Below are 17040 nucleotides of genomic sequence, written 5' to 3'. Positions count from 1 at the left end.
TCGGCGGGCGGGAGGGGGCGGAGCGCCCCTCCCCGATAGGCCGGGGGCAGTGCGGGGGCGGGGCAAGTGGGGCGGCGGGGCCCGGGCCCCGGGGCGGGCCGGGCCGGGTTGGGTTGCGCGGGGCGGCGGTAGGGTCTGTCGCTGTGGGGAGGCAGGAAAATGGCGCTGACGCAGGGGACCAAGCGGAAAGTCTGCTATTACTACGACGGTGAGGGGCTGCGGGGCACCGACGGGGGCGGCCACGGGGGTCGCCGGGTCGGGGGGGGGGGGGGGTGTGCACCGGGGGTGGGGGGAGGAGAGGCGGTGCTGGGGGTGGGGGAGGGGGCGGGCGGGGGGGTGAGGAGGGCAATGGGAGGCGCTGGGGGAGGTAATGGGGGCTGCACTGGGCGGGTAATGGGGGTCACTGGGGATGGGCGGGGTGAGGGGTTGGCTGGGGGAGGGTAATCGGGGGGGTCATTGGAGGACGGGGGGGTGGGGGCTGCTCTGAGGGGGGGGGGGCTAAGGGTAGTGGGGGGGGTCACTGGGAAACGGGGCTGGGCTGGGGGCTGCCCTGAGGGTGGTGGGAGGGGTAATGGGGGTCACTGGAGGGCTGCACTGGGGGATGGAGGGATGGAAATTGGGGGCACTGAGGGACATGGGAGGGCTGGGGGCTGCCCTGGGGGGGGGGCAGGGAGCAATAAGGGTGTGGGGGCAGGATGATGGGGGGCCGGGGGGAATGGGGGACACTGGAGGGCATAGGAAGGACATGGGGGAGCATGGCGGGGATATGGGGGAGCACTGGAGGGAAGAAAAGGAAGAGTGGGGGGAAAGATAGGGGAGCAGTATTGGGGGAGATGGGGGGGGTTAGAATAGGATGGGGAGGTCTGGAGACCTAGGGACTTTGGAGGTGGGGAAAGGCTGTGAAGGGTCCAGGATAGGGAGAGGGGCATAAGGCCAAGAGAGGCTCTGGGAGCAGTGCTGAGATGCTAAAGAAGGTTTCTGGGAGGATGAGGAGCACTCTGGGACGTGCTGGGGGATAGGATGGGTTGTGGGAGATGAAGCCTCCTTGAGCCACGTTAAGAGGAAGAGGCACTCTTGAAGCTCCCGTTTAGGTCAGCGGTGTTGCTGTCAAGCAAGGGACAAACCCGAAGGCGTTAGGAGCCAGACAGACTGCGTGGTTGTTTGTAGGGAGTTCCTGTGTCTAGGAGCATTGTTTAGTTCTGGCTCTGAACTTGGCTGGATTGTAGACTGGTGGGGTTTTTTAGTTGGGTTTTTTTTTCTGTTACGAGGCTGGGGAGGCACTGCTTTGGGGCTATATAATCATCCCGTTGGGGTAGGGAAGTAACGGGGTGTTAGAGCTGGCCAAATCCCAAGCTGGGTATCTTGTCGGCTTCCCCACTTCTACCCCGTAGTCTGTGAGAGAAATCACAGTCGCGTCACCTCTGCACGTTCACAACTGGCTCCCCTTTGGAGGGACGGCTTGGTGCCTCGGTGATGGGCGAGCTCATTTTAATAGAGTCTGTGATCACTCTCTGTGAAAGGCATTGTGCAATTCTCTATTTCATCGTGGTTTTTAGTCTGTGAAATGAAATAAAAACTTTTTCTCGCTACTTTTTCCTGGTAAATGGATGTGCTCAGCATTCAAGCAGTAAAGCAGACTCTTTTAAACTGCCATATGTGTCAGGCATATAGTGAGGGCTTTCATTTCTCTAGAGAAGTAAATCTAAGCGGTACGTTTGCAACCTGTAATGACAGTCCTGTGGGGTCTCTGACTCAGCCTGTGTCTTCGGGAGGGCAGGGTGAGGAGGAGTCTGGATTAGAGCTCTGGGTGCAGCTAAACTGAGCCCAGTTTCACCACACAACTGATCTCTGCGCAACACCCGTCATATCAAAATATACAAGGGGATGATGGAGCCCTGGCCCTAAAATGCCTAGTTTAAACTTGAAGAGTGCTTGCAGGGAGTGCCAGTATGCCATACATGTGCACACAACGTGGGTGTTGGAAAAACACGGTCTCTATGTCCAAACTTATCCCTGTCCTTGGAATATAACATGTTCAGAAAGAAACTTGTCAGTTTGTGAACAAGCTATAATCTTTAAAGGCACGCGATGATGTCTTAAATATGAAATAACCAGTAATTTTGTTTGAAAATGCTAAGCAGTGATGCTATCCTTGTAGTCTTTATTGCACAATAACTACATGAAGTTAGCGTTATATGCTCTTGTCTGTAGCTGCCCTCACTAATTTACTCTGTGGTGAGGTTTTAGTGCCTTCTTTCCACTGCTCTTTACGAGTGGCTGGCAAACATCCACAGCGTGTCCTAGGGTGAAAGTGTGCTTTTATTGTTGGGAAAGGCATAATCTGCAGTTGTGGGAGGCCAGTTTGTCAGGGGCTTTTATTTTCCATGCAGGGCGGTTAGAGCAGAGCAATCTAGTGCAGTGATTCCCCGAAGGGAGGTCCCTGGGCACTGTTTCAGGTGGCGTGTGGGTCTCTTCCTTGAGCCATGCATTTCAGATGGCGGGAGGGCATCCTGTGCTGGAGAAGGAACCTGAGCTGCAGGGAAGTGTCTAGGTGGGATGCAGAGGCTGGGGAAAAGGTAATTGGGTATTGTAAGGGTCCTTCATGGAAATTCTGAGGGGTGCTGAGGGTGTGTGCAAGGGTTTGAACTTGAACAGTAACTTCTCCTTTATTAGCTCCCTATGTAGGGACTTGCTTAACCCTAGCAGACAGGAAGAGGTATCTGCTAAGTTCACACATTCTTAATCTGCACTGACATCCATGAGCAGACAAGCTCGTCTGCTGCTCTGTAGGACTCGTGGTGGGATGTGTTTAGCAGAGTGAACGTGAACAGGCTCTGGGAGTCAGGGTTTGCCCAGGGCATTTCACTGACAGCCTGAGGTGAAGATGATGATGATTTTTCAAAGCTTCATGTAGTTTTGTATTTTCTAGATAGGGTCTTGAGCATCTCTTACTGGGTTCCCCAAAGCTTAATTTAACCTGATTTTACTGTAGGGATAGTTGCCCCAGTAAAATACCTTTGTGCAAAGAACACCCCATTTCACCAAAGTGCTATGGACAGGTAAACTCCAGCAGCAGTGTTCTTTGGGTTTGGGATTTGCACCGTTTGCATCTACTTTGACTGAAAATAGAGCTGTGTCCACAGGAGTTAAAACTACAGCTGCGTGCAGTGAGGAAGTAGCAGTTTCTCCTGAATGTTAAGATTGGTGATGAAATATTAATACTCCCAACTGAGTCACCAGCCAGACCGGATTGGATGTCCTGCTTCCTAAACTGATCGGGAGTTGTACAACTACATGAACAACTTAGTCTGGTTTCCCAAGAAAATGAGGCTTGCGCGATACTGCTGCTGCATGTGGCTGTCTGCGTGTTTCCTGCTCTTGGCAACTTTGGAGTCTGTGCGTCTTACAGCCAAATCAGGCAGGAGGCAGAAATCTGAAAGTTAAATTTCTGTAAGTGTCATGGAAATAAGTACTCTGGGAGAGGACAGTTAGCTGTGCCTACTGTGGGAGAGTGCAGCATGAGCTCAGCTTTTTCTAGGTAGGAAAAAATCCGCATGGGGAGATGACCCGTGGGATATATTTGCAGGAAGGTAACTTCATTAACGCTGGTGCCCATAGGATAGCTCGTCAGGTGCATCTGTGTGGGTGTGTGGTTGGTAGGGAGTGGGATTCTTCTGAAGGATTTCAAGCAATAATAAAGGGTGAAAATGACTGAGAAGCTGTAAAACTACAGCTGTGCTGGTGTTTGCTTATTGACAGAATTAGCTGCTTTGTATCTTGTTTCTGTTAGTTAAATAGTAAGAAACTGAGGCAAAGAGGCTACGTGCTCCATCTGATGAGTCATTGTCTGAGCTGGGATTAAACTTGCATGCCTCTTGGCGTGCAGGTTTCTGCTCAGAGTGCAGTTGCATTTCTTGGTGAAATGTGTGAGCTCTAAAGGTAAGATATCACTGTGGACCTGAATTGCCTGGAGAGGACACTGGAGAGCTGTCATTTGCTGAGTGAGGACATACAGATCTGGTGCCCAAAGCTCCTCCTGTCCAAGAAAGCTGGAGCTCCCTCCTCTTGTGCAGTGTGATGTTAGTTGCTCAGACTCTACCTGGATTGCCTTCCCCAGTACTGGTATTAAAAAATTCCTTGTCTGGACATACCCTGATTTCCAAATATCTGTCTTATTTGAGTCGGGGATGAACTTTTCTGAATCCATGGAGATAGCTGTGTGAACAAGATGGGAGACCCTATCCCCTGTGAACAGATGCACTGCTGAAGGACAAATAAAATGACAGATGACCTGATGGCTTTTGTGGATTGGCTGTGACTCTGTTTGAAGGAACTAATAGTTTTCTCTGGTGTAACAAAATCCTTTCTGCTCCCAGGTGATGTTGGAAACTACTATTATGGCCAAGGACATCCAATGAAACCCCACAGGATCCGGATGACCCACAACCTGCTGCTGAACTATGGCCTCTACAGGAAGATGGAGATATATGTAAGTGTAAGGCTGGTCATGAAGAGAAATATATATGAAAGATCTTAGTCACGTGTCAGGTTTTAATTTTGATGCTTCAGATGCAGAAGTTCTCTGTTGATCAGCCAAAGAGGAGAAAAAAACCCAAACAGTTGTGCTGATGTGTTTCTGCTTTCTTCTGATTGCTTGTGGTGGGATGTTCTTTGCTTCAAATAAGCTTTGGAGACTGGAGAATTTGCTCTTCTCCCTGTAACTTCAATATTTTCTTTGTCTAGATATGTAATACATTCCAGTTTCCGGTAGTGGCATTCTTGCCTTTGAGAATAAGTTTCTCTTGTTTAATTCTGCTGTTCTGAGTTTTTTGCTGTTCCTGGGAGTAAATCTGAGATTGGAAATGGGAATTAGGGAGAGAGATATTTCAAAACAAGCCTTGCTCTTTTTTTGTCCTTGCAGCGCCCTCACAAGGCAAATGCAGAAGAAATGACCAAGTACCACAGTGATGACTACATAAAATTTCTGAGATCTATTCGCCCAGATAACATGTCTGAGTACAGCAAGCAGATGCAAAGATGTAAGCTATGCGTGTAGTGCTGTAGTTCCTGCCAATGTTAAAATTTGTGGTTCTGGGAATCCTAGGCCAGCTTTAGAGGTTTGTGATAAAAAGAGTAGGAAGAACCATGGAAAATTGTCTTTCTCCTGACTTTGTTTTTTATTTTTCTGGTAAGCCAAGCATTTTAAAAATGGGTCCCTCTCTCAAGCCAATATGCTGAAAGAGCTGAGGAAAAACCCTTTGACCTGGCTGTCTTTTTTTTGGTCTTGTGTTTTGGTGGAAACCTTTGTGGTTCAGAGATGACTGAACTACTCCATTTTTGAGCTGCATGTATTTTGTGTTATTGCTTATCTTTAACCAGAGGTATTGAGGTGGGAAAGGGTTGTATATTTAAAACAAACAAACAAAAAAACCCCAACTCATCAATTGTGTCCAAAATCTGCAGTAACTCTGAAGGATTTTTTCAGGGCAATGGCTGTTTGGAAGTGGGGAAGGGTTTAGATGCACGATAATACCTGTCCACTTTGTGTTAGAAAGGTTTATTTTGTGAGCTAATCTCTTGCTCTAACCTCTACAGTCTGCAGAAGGGCTCTTTAATGGTGACTTCAATGTTACAGAAACCTTTTTTTTGGTCTCTCTGCAGCTCTGAGTTGATGTTCTTTGGCAATGACTGCGGCAAACTAGATTTCTAGCAAGTATAGACAAATAGTGGGGAAGGCTCAAGGCTCATTGAAACAGTATTTTGGTCTTGCACACTGCAATCCTCGAGAGCAGAAAAAAGTTGTTAGCCCATGGGGTTCATTTATGTGGACTAAGTGTAATCTCCAATTTAGAAGAAATATGGGTCTGGAGTCTGAAGTAGAGGCACTTGGAAATCTGGTATGAGCTGAAGGGGACAGATGTTAAGGCACAAGCACGTAAGAGGAATGGTAAATATGGTTCATGAGTAATATACGTTGAAAGACTTCCTACAGTAAATGATATGCCTTAGTACACCAAATGACATGTACCAAAGTCCATATTTACACAAACTGAACTGTTTACCCCTGAAGCAGATACAGCTCATAAACACCCACTCTGCTTTCTCTGGTAGTCAACATTTTCTGTACTGTACTTCCACAGAACTATATTTACCTGAAAGATGCAAAAATATGAAAATTAATCTTAAATATGCGGAGGACAGAGCTTTTCTTCAATGAGACCTGCAAAATAGTGGCCTCTGTGTAGCTAGAGAACTAGCACAGGAGGCTCAGAACAGAGGTTAGGGATATAGGAGACAAGGTCACCGCTCCCAAGTACAGTGGCAGGTCTTCATAGCCTGCCTGGTGCTTCAGCTTTTCTTTTGAGGGAAGGATAGCTGCTATGATTTCCATAAGAATGTATCCACCTTTAATGCTGGGCTCTCTCTGGTTGCAGTCTCCCAGATAGGAAGCTCCTCACCCACTGCAAGGAAGAAGGAGCATCTGCCTCTCATCTTCCACCAGAGCTTTATGCCTATAGTCAAGTGATTGACCCCTATTATTAATATCCCTCCTTATTAGTCCTAGCTGCTTTGACTCTCCTGGTGGGAAAAAGCCCAACTGGCTTCTTTTTACCCAGCAGCTCCTGCCTTTGACATGTATAGCAGAGGGATGCCCTCAAATACTGTCAGAGCTGCCCACAAAGTTCTGAGGGGCAGTAAAGGTAATGAACAGTCTCTAATTTCATTCTGCTAATGCCGTGTTGCCTGCCTGAGGACTTGGGAGGACTACTCTATAACCTAAAGGGCAAGAAGTTTAATTTGTTGTAATGGGAAGCATGCAGAAATTGATGACAAATTCTCCTCGCTTAACAGGAAAAGCTTCCCACCACCTCTTTGAGTTGATTATTCAAACTCTGCCAGTTGCCATGCCCTGCTGAAACAATTGGAAAGTGGGAACAATTGCTTCCTTCTGGGTCTCCTGATGGGTATTGTCCTTCTCCGAGATCCCTGTCCCGAACTGGGACCATTCAAACTCCCTTATCACACAGTCTTTGTGAAGACTGTGCGCTGATGAGTTTCTAATGCTGCAAGAACTGTGCTGTTTGTGCCTTTCTCATTAAGCACAGGAGTAAACATTCTACAGATGTTGTTACAAAAATACAGATTTTTGTTTGTTTGCTAAACCAAATCTTGCAAAATCTAGATTCAATACAAGTCTTTTGTTACTGTTTTTATTTGTAATTGTGGAACAGTTTACAGTAGAAATTTATCCAGGCCGAAACTACAGTACTGCTGAGAACTTAAAAACTGACTGTCCAATGTGAAGTAAAAGGAATGTACAAAGTGTAACAAAACAGATGTAGATGTAAACTTCTGGTCCAGTATGTGCCACTATCTACCATCTCCCTACTTTCTCCTGCAGCGCTGGCACTGTTTGCTTTCTGAACTCCTCGTCAACAATACAGCAGGAAACAGAAGCAAAAACCTTTCCCACTTGCTGTGGGGTTGTGTAATGGAGCTCGGTGTCAGCTCTGTAGTCAGAAACAGCAATGTTCCCCCTCAGAGGGCACAGTGCCCAGGCAGCAGGGCTGCAGCGTGGCCCATGTGGGGTAGTGAGGGGTGCTGGCCCCCATTTTGCACAGCCTGCATGTGCTCGTGGTGACCAGCATGTGCTGCCAGAGCAGAGCAGAATACTGTCAATGTGCTACGTCAAAGAGCGCCACTGGAGTTGCTGCTGAGGACGTGTATCGGTATTACACAGCTCTGATAGCATCTCCTCTCTGCCCACTCATTTTCCGACACGATTGACTGGTTTCGGGATCCCTCGTAGCGCACCCCGGTAGATGGCGTGCCGCTTTCGCCAGAGCTCCTGAGACCTGCTTTCCTGTTTTCTTACAAGTCAGGAGCATCTTCCCTACAGCAACAACCTTTTTGCCTCATCAGGCAATCCTCAGGTTGATTACCTTAATGTTTTATTATTTCTGCATGGTATTTTGTTGTTTAAAACTTTTGATCGCTTATCTGGTTAGCTTTTTAAATCAGACTGGTGGTATAAGCTTTGCCGTTTATTTGTAGTTTTGTCTTACAAACTCTGTTGTATTCTTTTCAAGTTAATGTTGGGGAAGACTGCCCTGTGTTTGATGGGTTGTTTGAGTTTTGTCAGCTCTCTGCTGGAGGCTCAGTTGGTAAGCTCACAAGTCGTATGTTCTTTTCTTTTTCTCTTAAGCAGATGTGTGTAATGTAGTTCTGTCTAGGAAATAAATTGTTGTAGGTGGTGGTGGGGAAGCCCTGTGAACCTATTTCTGATTTCCTTAATAATTAGATCCAGATTTCTTCCCATGTGAGAGTTCAAGCCTTGCATATTGACAGATCCCTCTACATTTGTTAAGCATATCTTCACTAGTCTGGGTTACTTTGCTGACTATGTGAAGGACTCTGTAAGTGGTATAACAACATTGCCAGTGATAGTTAAAACAAAACCGCAGCAGCAACAGGGGTTTAATAAAAAAAAATCAACGTGAGCTTTACAGAAAAAAAAGTTGTAAAAACCTTGCTCTGGGCAGGGTAACCTGGAAAGGAAAGAAAAGGGTTACTTTAGCTGTTGTTTTTAACAAAAAGCCACTGTCTCTTGACATGAGGCAAAATAGAACCTGAAAGGTTTCAGTAAGCTCCCTGAAAGCTGGAACATTTTAAATGCTTTCACTATTTTCAAATACTTTGTTGCAGAAAGACCGGTATTGCAGAACTGTGTTAGGGTACATAGGCGTTAAAGCTTTGTGGCTGCTACTCCCACAATGACATCTAGAAGTCTTTATTTCCTGTAACGTAGTTCAGCAGTACGTACAAGTACTGACTGCAGCATTTTTTGAAGTAGCTCTATGCTCTCTGGTCCCACGGCTGTTGATTCCACAGAATATATCATTTGTTTTGATCCCAGGAGACTTGCAGAATTTGCAGAAAGTTTATGAAGGGGCTGGGGGAAGAGAACTTCCTTTGCCTAAATGCATATTCAGTGAATGACCTAAATATACGTCGGATAAAACCTTTCATTAAAATCTTTTGTTCAGGGCACTGAGAAATCTAGACTGTCTTCAACTGTGACCCCAGCTAGAATGCTGTGGACTTGTTTGTGCAGATTTCATGCTCTGAGGCAAAAGTGGGAAGCAGTGAAAAGTGTGTGCAGGCAAAACAGAGCCTACATTTCTCTTCCCTTGCCTCTTGTTAGTTTGTTGAGACATCCAGTGTTAAACCCTTGGGCTTGTGCTTTGTAAAGTACCCAAACTCACACATAAGCAATGATGGGATTGTAAGGGGCCAGTACTTTACCCCTCAGTCTCTGTCATGGGGCCTTTGCTCTTGTGCTAACATTTTGTAATTCTTCTCCCAACAGCCAGTGCTGTGAAGCTGAACAAGCAACAGACAGATATTGCTGTGAATTGGGCAGGAGGCCTTCACCACGCTAAGAAGTCAGAGGCTTCTGGCTTCTGTTACGTTAACGATATCGTCTTAGCTATCTTGGAGCTCCTAAAGTACGGGCAGTACTATTTACCCCTTTTGTTTGTCCTTTCTGCTGCATTTCCTCTCAGTCCTTAGTGCTTTCTTCCCAGTCTTTTCTTTTTGTTGCTTTTTTTTAGCTGTGTTTTCCCAGGAGGGCTTAATCAGCTATCTTTGTGGTGCCCTCTCTCCCGAAGGGGTATGTCTAACGGTGGTACTATGCAGGAGGCAGAAGGCTTGGAGCATTGTGTGGTTGCTCTTAGGTCCTTCTCTCTACCACCCACCCTGGAAAAGGGGGCACAGCTGTAATATGTGACAGCTTTTGGCTCAAGGCAAACCTCAATGGGAGGCTAGGACATAAAAATGCAGTCTGTTGGTTGAATCTGAATAAACTGAGTTTAGTCTGCCTTCAAAGATCAGTTGCAGCAGCAAAAGCCACTTTATTTTCCTCTGTGGTTCTTTTCCGCTGCTGACCAAGGCACATGTCTGTTCTCTGCTGCACTTTCGCTTGTAGACTCTGGTGAGAGAGCTGCCCGGTAGCTGTGCAGCCTGGGGATTAGCACCAAGTTCCTTGTTCTCCTCCCATTTGCTCTGCAGGTGAAGGCAGTTTCTGCTCTGAAGAAATGCAGTATTTTGACTCCTTTCTGATCCTAGGTATCACCAGAGAGTGCTGTATATTGACATTGATATTCACCACGGAGATGGCGTGGAGGAAGCCTTTTATACCACAGACCGTGTCATGACCGTGTCCTTTCATAAGTACGGAGAATACTTCCCAGGAACAGGGGACCTACGGGTGAGAATGAAAGCTTAGCAGGAAATTACTCTGAAATTTGGTCTTTTCCATCTGTTTGCTGTCATACTAATTTAACTAAAATCACTGCTCTCCTGGGTTTTTCTGCTCTCAAAGTGGCATCCTTTTTCTGAGGGCAAAGGTGTGAGGCAGCTGGCTCGGCTCTTGGAGTGGGTGCTTTGTTCCTGTGATCCTGTATAGTAATAAAACCAAGGCTTTGATATCAGTCTCTTAGCAGCCTTCTAGTGGGATTATGCTCAGAAAAGTGACTCTGAAGATGGCATGTTGGTCATCTCTAGCTACTTGCAAACTAAGCTTGGTCACACAAGGTTTTGGGTGAAAGTTTATGAGGGAGTACTTCTGTGTGTGTTGGTTTATCTTGTTGGCATTTCCTCCTGTGAGTCAGTTCTGCATGTTAATGAATCGTGGTGTTAACTGTGGCACTCTTTCAGGTTAGGTACAGGTGTGGTTCACTTTGTGACTTCTGACATTGCCAAAATGCTGTTCTCGGGGGTGAAAGGTTCTTTACCTTTTTTTATATGCTTTTTAGTGGAATTACATTTTTCTGATCTAAATTCTCTTGTCTTCCAATTGTGACTTGTATTTTTTCAGCCCTGCCCAGAGTTTGGTGCTGGTGATGTGAACTTGTGTGCAGCTGCAGCGTTCTTCCCTGGTGCAGCCACTCTGCACCATAAAGGAAATAACTATTTTTAAGAAAACACTTGGGTATGAGAGAGATAATGGAAACGTAAAAATATATATATTATTTTAAAGTAAAAATAGATTCCTTCAGTTACTAGACTGCATGGTCAGCCCAAACTGGTATGTTGAGCTGTGCATCTCTGCAGTGTACAGGTTTGGAACTAGAATTTTGGCTGCCAGTTTTACTGCTGTGTAAGAAAGTGGCTTTTGCCAGTGAAATGAGAGCCTGTGCGCTCAGAGCAACATGTAGTAGTAGATTTTTCTTCTCTGAACACTGAGGGCCAAATGCACCCAATTATGCCAAATAAGCTGCTGTTAGAGTCAGCTGACTCTTGCTGCCTTCTTCCAGGACAGTATTTGTCTGTGAGAGCCTAGGCTTACATTTGGATTACACCGACGGAATCCCAGACTTCCCTTCCTAATTTGGAGCACAATTTGTGTTGCAGTTGGTTCTCTGGTGACTTGTGGTCTCTCCTGTCTTTCACTCTAATAGGATATTGGTGCAGGCAAAGGCAAGTACTATGCTGTCAACTATCCTCTCCGGGACGGAATTGATGATGAGTCCTATGAAGCAATATTCAAGCCGGTAAGTGAAGACATCTTTGCTGAGTGATTCTTTGTGGATCATACTTTGTCACTGGGTGGCTCATGGAGCCGTTCTTTGGGGAGATTGATTCAGTCTTCTGTGAAAAGATTCTTCAGGGGCTGTATTCCTCCCTAACAATTGCAGCCTGTCGTCAGTAAGCTTCTCTTCGCAAGAGCCTCAGTGTTACCAGTATAGGGGAGTCAGCAGCTGTGGGAACACTAGGGATGTCTTCATGTCACTTGCTGACATGGACATTACTGTGTTGCTGTGACACTGTCCTGTGGAGAGTGTGTAACAACGCGTTTCTTGTTTAGGTGATATCTAAAGTGATGGAGACGTTCCAGCCTAGCGCAGTTGTCTTGCAGTGTGGGTCAGATTCTCTGTCAGGGGACAGGCTGGGTTGTTTTAATCTGACCATCAAAGGTAAGAGTACCTACTGTACAGTGCCTGTGTTGAACTGGCATAACTGATATAATTAGATTTCATTGAAAAGTTTGTTCCTCTTCTGCCATGACGGCTATGACCTTTTCCCCCACTGTTTTTGCTGCAGGTCATGCCAAGTGTGTGGAGTTTGTGAAAAGTTTTAATTTGCCTATGCTGATGCTGGGAGGAGGTGGCTATACGATCCGCAACGTGGCTAGATGCTGGACCTATGAGACTGCTGTGGCTTTGGACACTGAAATTCCCAATGGTAATTCTCCCCTGGAGCCTTTGAAGCAAGACTAAGGGACAATGACACTCTAGAAACAGAGCTCAGGGAAATGATGTTGCTGTGGGAGAGGTAGCAACCCTGACATGATTCATTAGCTCTTGATTATTACTGTGGAAGAGCTTTTGGATTCTCTGATTTGCAGTAGCTGTTCTTGTTTGTATTCTAGTCCTGTAGCTCTCCCCTCCAGCAAAAGGTACCCAGCAGCCTCGCTGACTTACTGAAATGAGATGACCTTCTGAAAACTTTTGTGTGCACTGATAGTGTTTAACTGCCATGTAAGCTTTGACTGCACTGTTCCTAATTTGTCTGCTTTCATCTGAATTTGGGCTAGGAGAGCCCTATGCCTAGGTAAATGCAGTTGTGCTTTTCTGTAGAAGTACAACGTGTTTGCGGTATTTCGTCACCCATCCAGTGGTAATTTGGTGTTTATTCCTTTTTAAATTGCCTACAGAACTTCCATATAATGATTATTTTGAGTACTTTGGACCAGACTTTAAGCTCCACATCAGTCCCTCGAACATGACTAACCAGAATACCAATGAGTATCTTGAGAAGATCAAGTAAGTGTTTGTTCCTCTTTGCGAGACTGACACCTTCTACTGGGGGCTTCGCAGCCGTGGGCGGCATCTTGCTGACGGAGGTGTTCCTTTCCTGGCTGGCTCTAGGCAGCGTCTCTTTGAGAATCTGCGCATGCTGCCTCATGCCCCTGGTGTCCAGATGCAGCCAATTCCTGAGGATGCTGTTCAGGAAGACAGTGGAGATGAAGAGGAGGAAGATCCTGAGAAGCGCATTTCAAGTATGTGCTTGTCTCTGGCGTAGTTGCATTGCGTGGCTGGGAAGCATACTGTTCAGAGCCTGTGGGTGCCAAAGCTGAACAGGATCAGTTAGCTGGAGAAACATGCAGGCTCTAAACTGAGTTACCTTAGTAAAGAGAGGAGGATGTATGATTTAGGTAAATCTCTATTCTGGAGTCCTTAAATCTGAATCTGTTCCCACCTTTCTGATTGATTTTGTAAGATAAAGCAATGATGCTAAGCATTGCAGGGATGATAGATTTCTTTTCCCTTGGAGAAACGGCACTTTTGCCAGATGATTTCCATAATGGGAGAACCTATGCTTTAATGTGAGAATTTAAACAGTTCCTGTGATGTAGGTGCTATGACAGAATACTTTTTGGGAGGCTGTCAGGTTTGATCCCAGAAGTTGTCTTCCACAGTGAAAATGCTAGTTTATATCCAGATTGGCTGATGGCCCTTAGATCTGGCAGACAGATTTTCTCAGTATGAGGTTGGTTAACCTGCTTATGCTGTCAAGTCTAGACATCACACTGTACCTAATCCAAGTTGTACATGTGATCTTGGATCTTAGGCATGAGCAGTTGGGAGTGGTGAGTTAAAAGATACAGCAGGTAGAAAGATAGTGTTTTTATCGTGGCCTAATTCTGACTTACGTAGGCTCGTTAATTCATTCCGGTGTGTAGACGTACTTGGAGAAGTTAGTGCTTGGTGTCTCCTGACTTCTAAATCTGCTGAAACAACCTCTCATCTTCTTTGCACTCAGTCCGCAATTCCGATAAGAGAATATCCTGTGATGAAGAATTCTCTGACTCTGAAGATGAAGGGGAAGGAGGGCGCAAAAATGTTGCCAACTTTAAGAAAGCTAAGCGTGTGAAAACAGAAGAGGAAAAGGAGGAAGAGGAGAAGAAAGGTACGCATGACAGCTAGGACTAGAAGCCGTCCCAGCTCTGTGGAACTTTGCCTGGCATGTACTTTCCTACTGTACTACTGTGTGTCTTTTTTTTTTTTTTTTTTTTTCCTCCTAGATGAGAAAGAAGAGGAAAAAGCAAAAGAGGAGAAAGCAGAACCCAAAGGGTGAGCCCTGTCTCCTGGCATGGTGATTAAATGGCTGTGCCTGTACTTCCTTGTGCACCTATCCATGCCCCCAGTGGGATGTTGCACAAGTTGAGGGGTTGAACGAGAGACGTGGTAGTTTGGATGGCTTTGTCATGGGCTCTTAATGGGAAGAAGTTTGCATGTGTAGAACAGCACACCTGATAAAGTGCTGTGAGAGCCTTCAGGGAAAAGGGCTTAAAAATACGGTGCCTTCATTCAGTAACATGTTACAAGTTTTAGGTGAAGACGGGCCGTATAAGCAGCATTTTTAAGGTTGCAGCTCTGGCTTGTTGTTAAAGCTTGGGCACAGCCGAAGTTGCTTGTTTAAACCAAATTCTTCACTGCTTGCTTCCACAGGGTGAAGGAAGAGACAAAATCCACCTAAGATGGCTGCAGCTGGACAGTACCTGTCAGTGTGTAGTTGTCGTAGGTTAGCTTCTCTGGTTGCCTCCCATTCCACAGGATTTATATTTTATATATGTTTCTGTATATATTTCTATATAAATATATAAATGACTTGAGAACTGTAAATTATTCCTTGCTGCACTCCGCTGGGAGCAGATAGGGAGGATTCTGCGGAGTAGACAGACCTGCACTGCCCAGATTTGGTGACTGGGAAGTTTCACTCTTGCCTTCCACTGCCTCCTTAGTGTGTCTTTAAAAAAAAAAAAATCACTTCCTTTCTTTACTCTCTCCTCTGAAATAACCACCCTTGGAAAAGAATAATTTAAGTAGAAGTAGTATCTGCATTTCAGGTTAGGTGGAAAGATGGCCATCAATTTTCTTTTTTCTTTTTTTTTTTTTTTTTTTTTTTTTTTTTTTGTGGGAGAATACGAGTTCCCAAATGAAGCCTGTGAGAGACTATTCCTTTGGTCTTCAGTTTGATTCCACCATGGCAAGTAACTGCAAGCTGGTGCCGCTTCTCAGGGTCAAATAGTGCAGTTCTTGAATAGAGTTGGCTACCTCCCTGCAGCAAACTTGTGGAGAGATGAAGCAGCTTAAAAGCAATCTGAAGAGCGCTTTAGTGAATCAGCCCAAGAGCCCTGCAGGTGCAGATCTGGAACATGCAAAATGAAAATCACCCTAATGTGGTGGTTAACATTTTTCCAAGATCTTGCAGATCCAGTTAGTGTGGCAGCATTATGCATCTCAAGTAAGAGAAGGGATGAAATTTTTATACCTTTTTTTCTATACCTATGCCCCTTTTTGGGGGGGAAGTGAGTTACTGCCCATTTGGCCGCCTGCTTTGCTTTTCCTGTTTGTTCTGCCCTCGGCTACATGTGCCGTAATGTGCTTTCTCAGTATTGATCTGTGTCCTAGGCTGGAACCACTGTAGAAATTCCCAACTCGTCTAAAGGCCAGACCGAACAGAGCCTGGCTGAAACCTCTTGTCGATGTGTGTCGCTCGCTGAAAAACTCTTCTCTAAAGTGAAGTTACAAATGTTTTCAAATTGAACCTTTCCTCTCTTTTGCTCTCAAGGCCAGTAAATATGGAAAACCTTTTTATCAGCTGTCTGAGCTGTTATCTTTATAAGGGAACAGCAGATGGGGCTCTGTACGTTTTTATAACTACTCCTTTTCCTACTCCCATGCATTATCTCACACCCAAAGGTCTTTTGTGAACAGAACTGGCCTTTCTTTTGCATCTTGTTTTGTACAGCTGATCATTAGATGAGCTTTTGGTGAAATGCTTTGCAGAAGTTTTGCAGGCAGTTTTGACTCGCTGCTCTCCTTTCTCAGGGGGATTCCTCTGTCCATAAGAGGATCTGTACCTCCCACGGAGCGCTGCTGATGGTTTCAACTCTAATAATGCTGCTAACTTAACACAGGTTATTTTTAAAATGTTTTATTTTTTTAAATACTTCTTTTCCCTTTTCCACCGTGAGTTTTTTAGTCTCTTTGAATCCGAGTGACGTGTCACTCCCGCTCTTCAGTGTTTGTATGTGAAGCGAGAGAGATCAGTGTATCTTTGTGTCTGGGGGGGAAATATATTGTGGTTTTTTAAAGATGCTTTTATTTTGAATTTTGAGAATCTTTGTAATAAAACTGGTACATTTCTATGGTTGGTGTGAGTTTGTACTGCTTTCTCCTGAGAGGAAACACTTGGTTAGAGTGGGAGTTCATTTTGTTTTCAGAGCCATTGCTGGAAAATGGTGCAGTAGCTTGGTTGTGATCACGATGTGATGTAACGTAGGTCCTAACAACCAAAAATGACAGCTGTAGTAAGGCTTTGGAAAGAAAGGTGAGGTGAGGCACGATTACTTTCCCTCCTCTTTCAGGAAGAGGGCTAGATGTGTTGGCTTAAATGCCATCCACCAGAGCATTTTATTTGAAACGTACTCTGTGCTGCATGTGAAAGATTGCTTTAGTGTCTTTTGTAGATGTTTGGTTTTGTCTTTTTTTTTTTTTTTTTTCTTTTCCCCTGTGTTTTATAAAAAAGCCTTGAACTTCTCCTCATGACCCTTCTCTCCAGAAAAGGTAAGTCAAAATACCATGGGTTTTGTTTGCTCAAAATACCATGGGTTTTGTTTGCTCACAACTTTTCTACTAAGGGTCACTGGGGTGGTTTTTCTATCTCTTTCCTGAATTACAGCTGGGTTCTCATCCAGCAGCATTGCTGCTGCTAACTGGGTTTGTGGTTTATCTGGAGTTAAAGCACTTCATGCAGTTGATGCTCTGAAAGCAATGCTAATCTAGAAAAGGAATAGTAAGTTAGGGGAAGAGACTATCTTTTGGATGAAAGTGGCTGGGATTCAAGTGAAAAAAATTTCTTTAATATAATTAGGAGCAGGTTCATTCTGCAACTGAGTGGTGATCACACCTGAAATGGACACACCTGAAATGGACACAAAAGGTTCATAAGCCAAATCTGCTGGTTTTG

General features: G+C 45.2%; 1 protein-coding gene across 1 annotated transcript; it reads left to right on the top strand.

The window, feature by feature from the left end:
* Positions 1–74: 74 nt before the first annotated feature.
* On the top strand, positions 75–16219 carry HDAC1 (histone deacetylase 1). Its single transcript, XM_030038178.2, has 14 exons — positions 75–208; positions 4377–4489; positions 4922–5039; positions 8091–8165; positions 9371–9509; positions 10129–10270; positions 11463–11555; positions 11870–11978; positions 12106–12246; positions 12719–12827; positions 12933–13063; positions 13828–13974; positions 14090–14138; positions 14517–16219. Exons 1-14 carry the CDS (start codon positions 160–162, stop codon positions 14542–14544), a joined length of 1443 nt encoding a protein of 480 aa, XP_029894038.1. The 5' UTR covers positions 75–159; the 3' UTR covers positions 14545–16219.
* Positions 16220–17040: the final 821 nt, after the last annotated feature.

The sequence above is a fragment of the Aquila chrysaetos genome, chromosome 16, assembly GCF_900496995.4.
Source record: "Aquila chrysaetos chrysaetos chromosome 16, bAquChr1.4, whole genome shotgun sequence".
In the NCBI taxonomy this organism is placed as follows: domain Eukaryota; kingdom Metazoa; phylum Chordata; class Aves; order Accipitriformes; family Accipitridae; genus Aquila; species Aquila chrysaetos.
The sequence above is the reverse complement of the archived record's forward strand: the minus strand, read 5'-3'. Positions and strand labels throughout refer to the sequence as shown.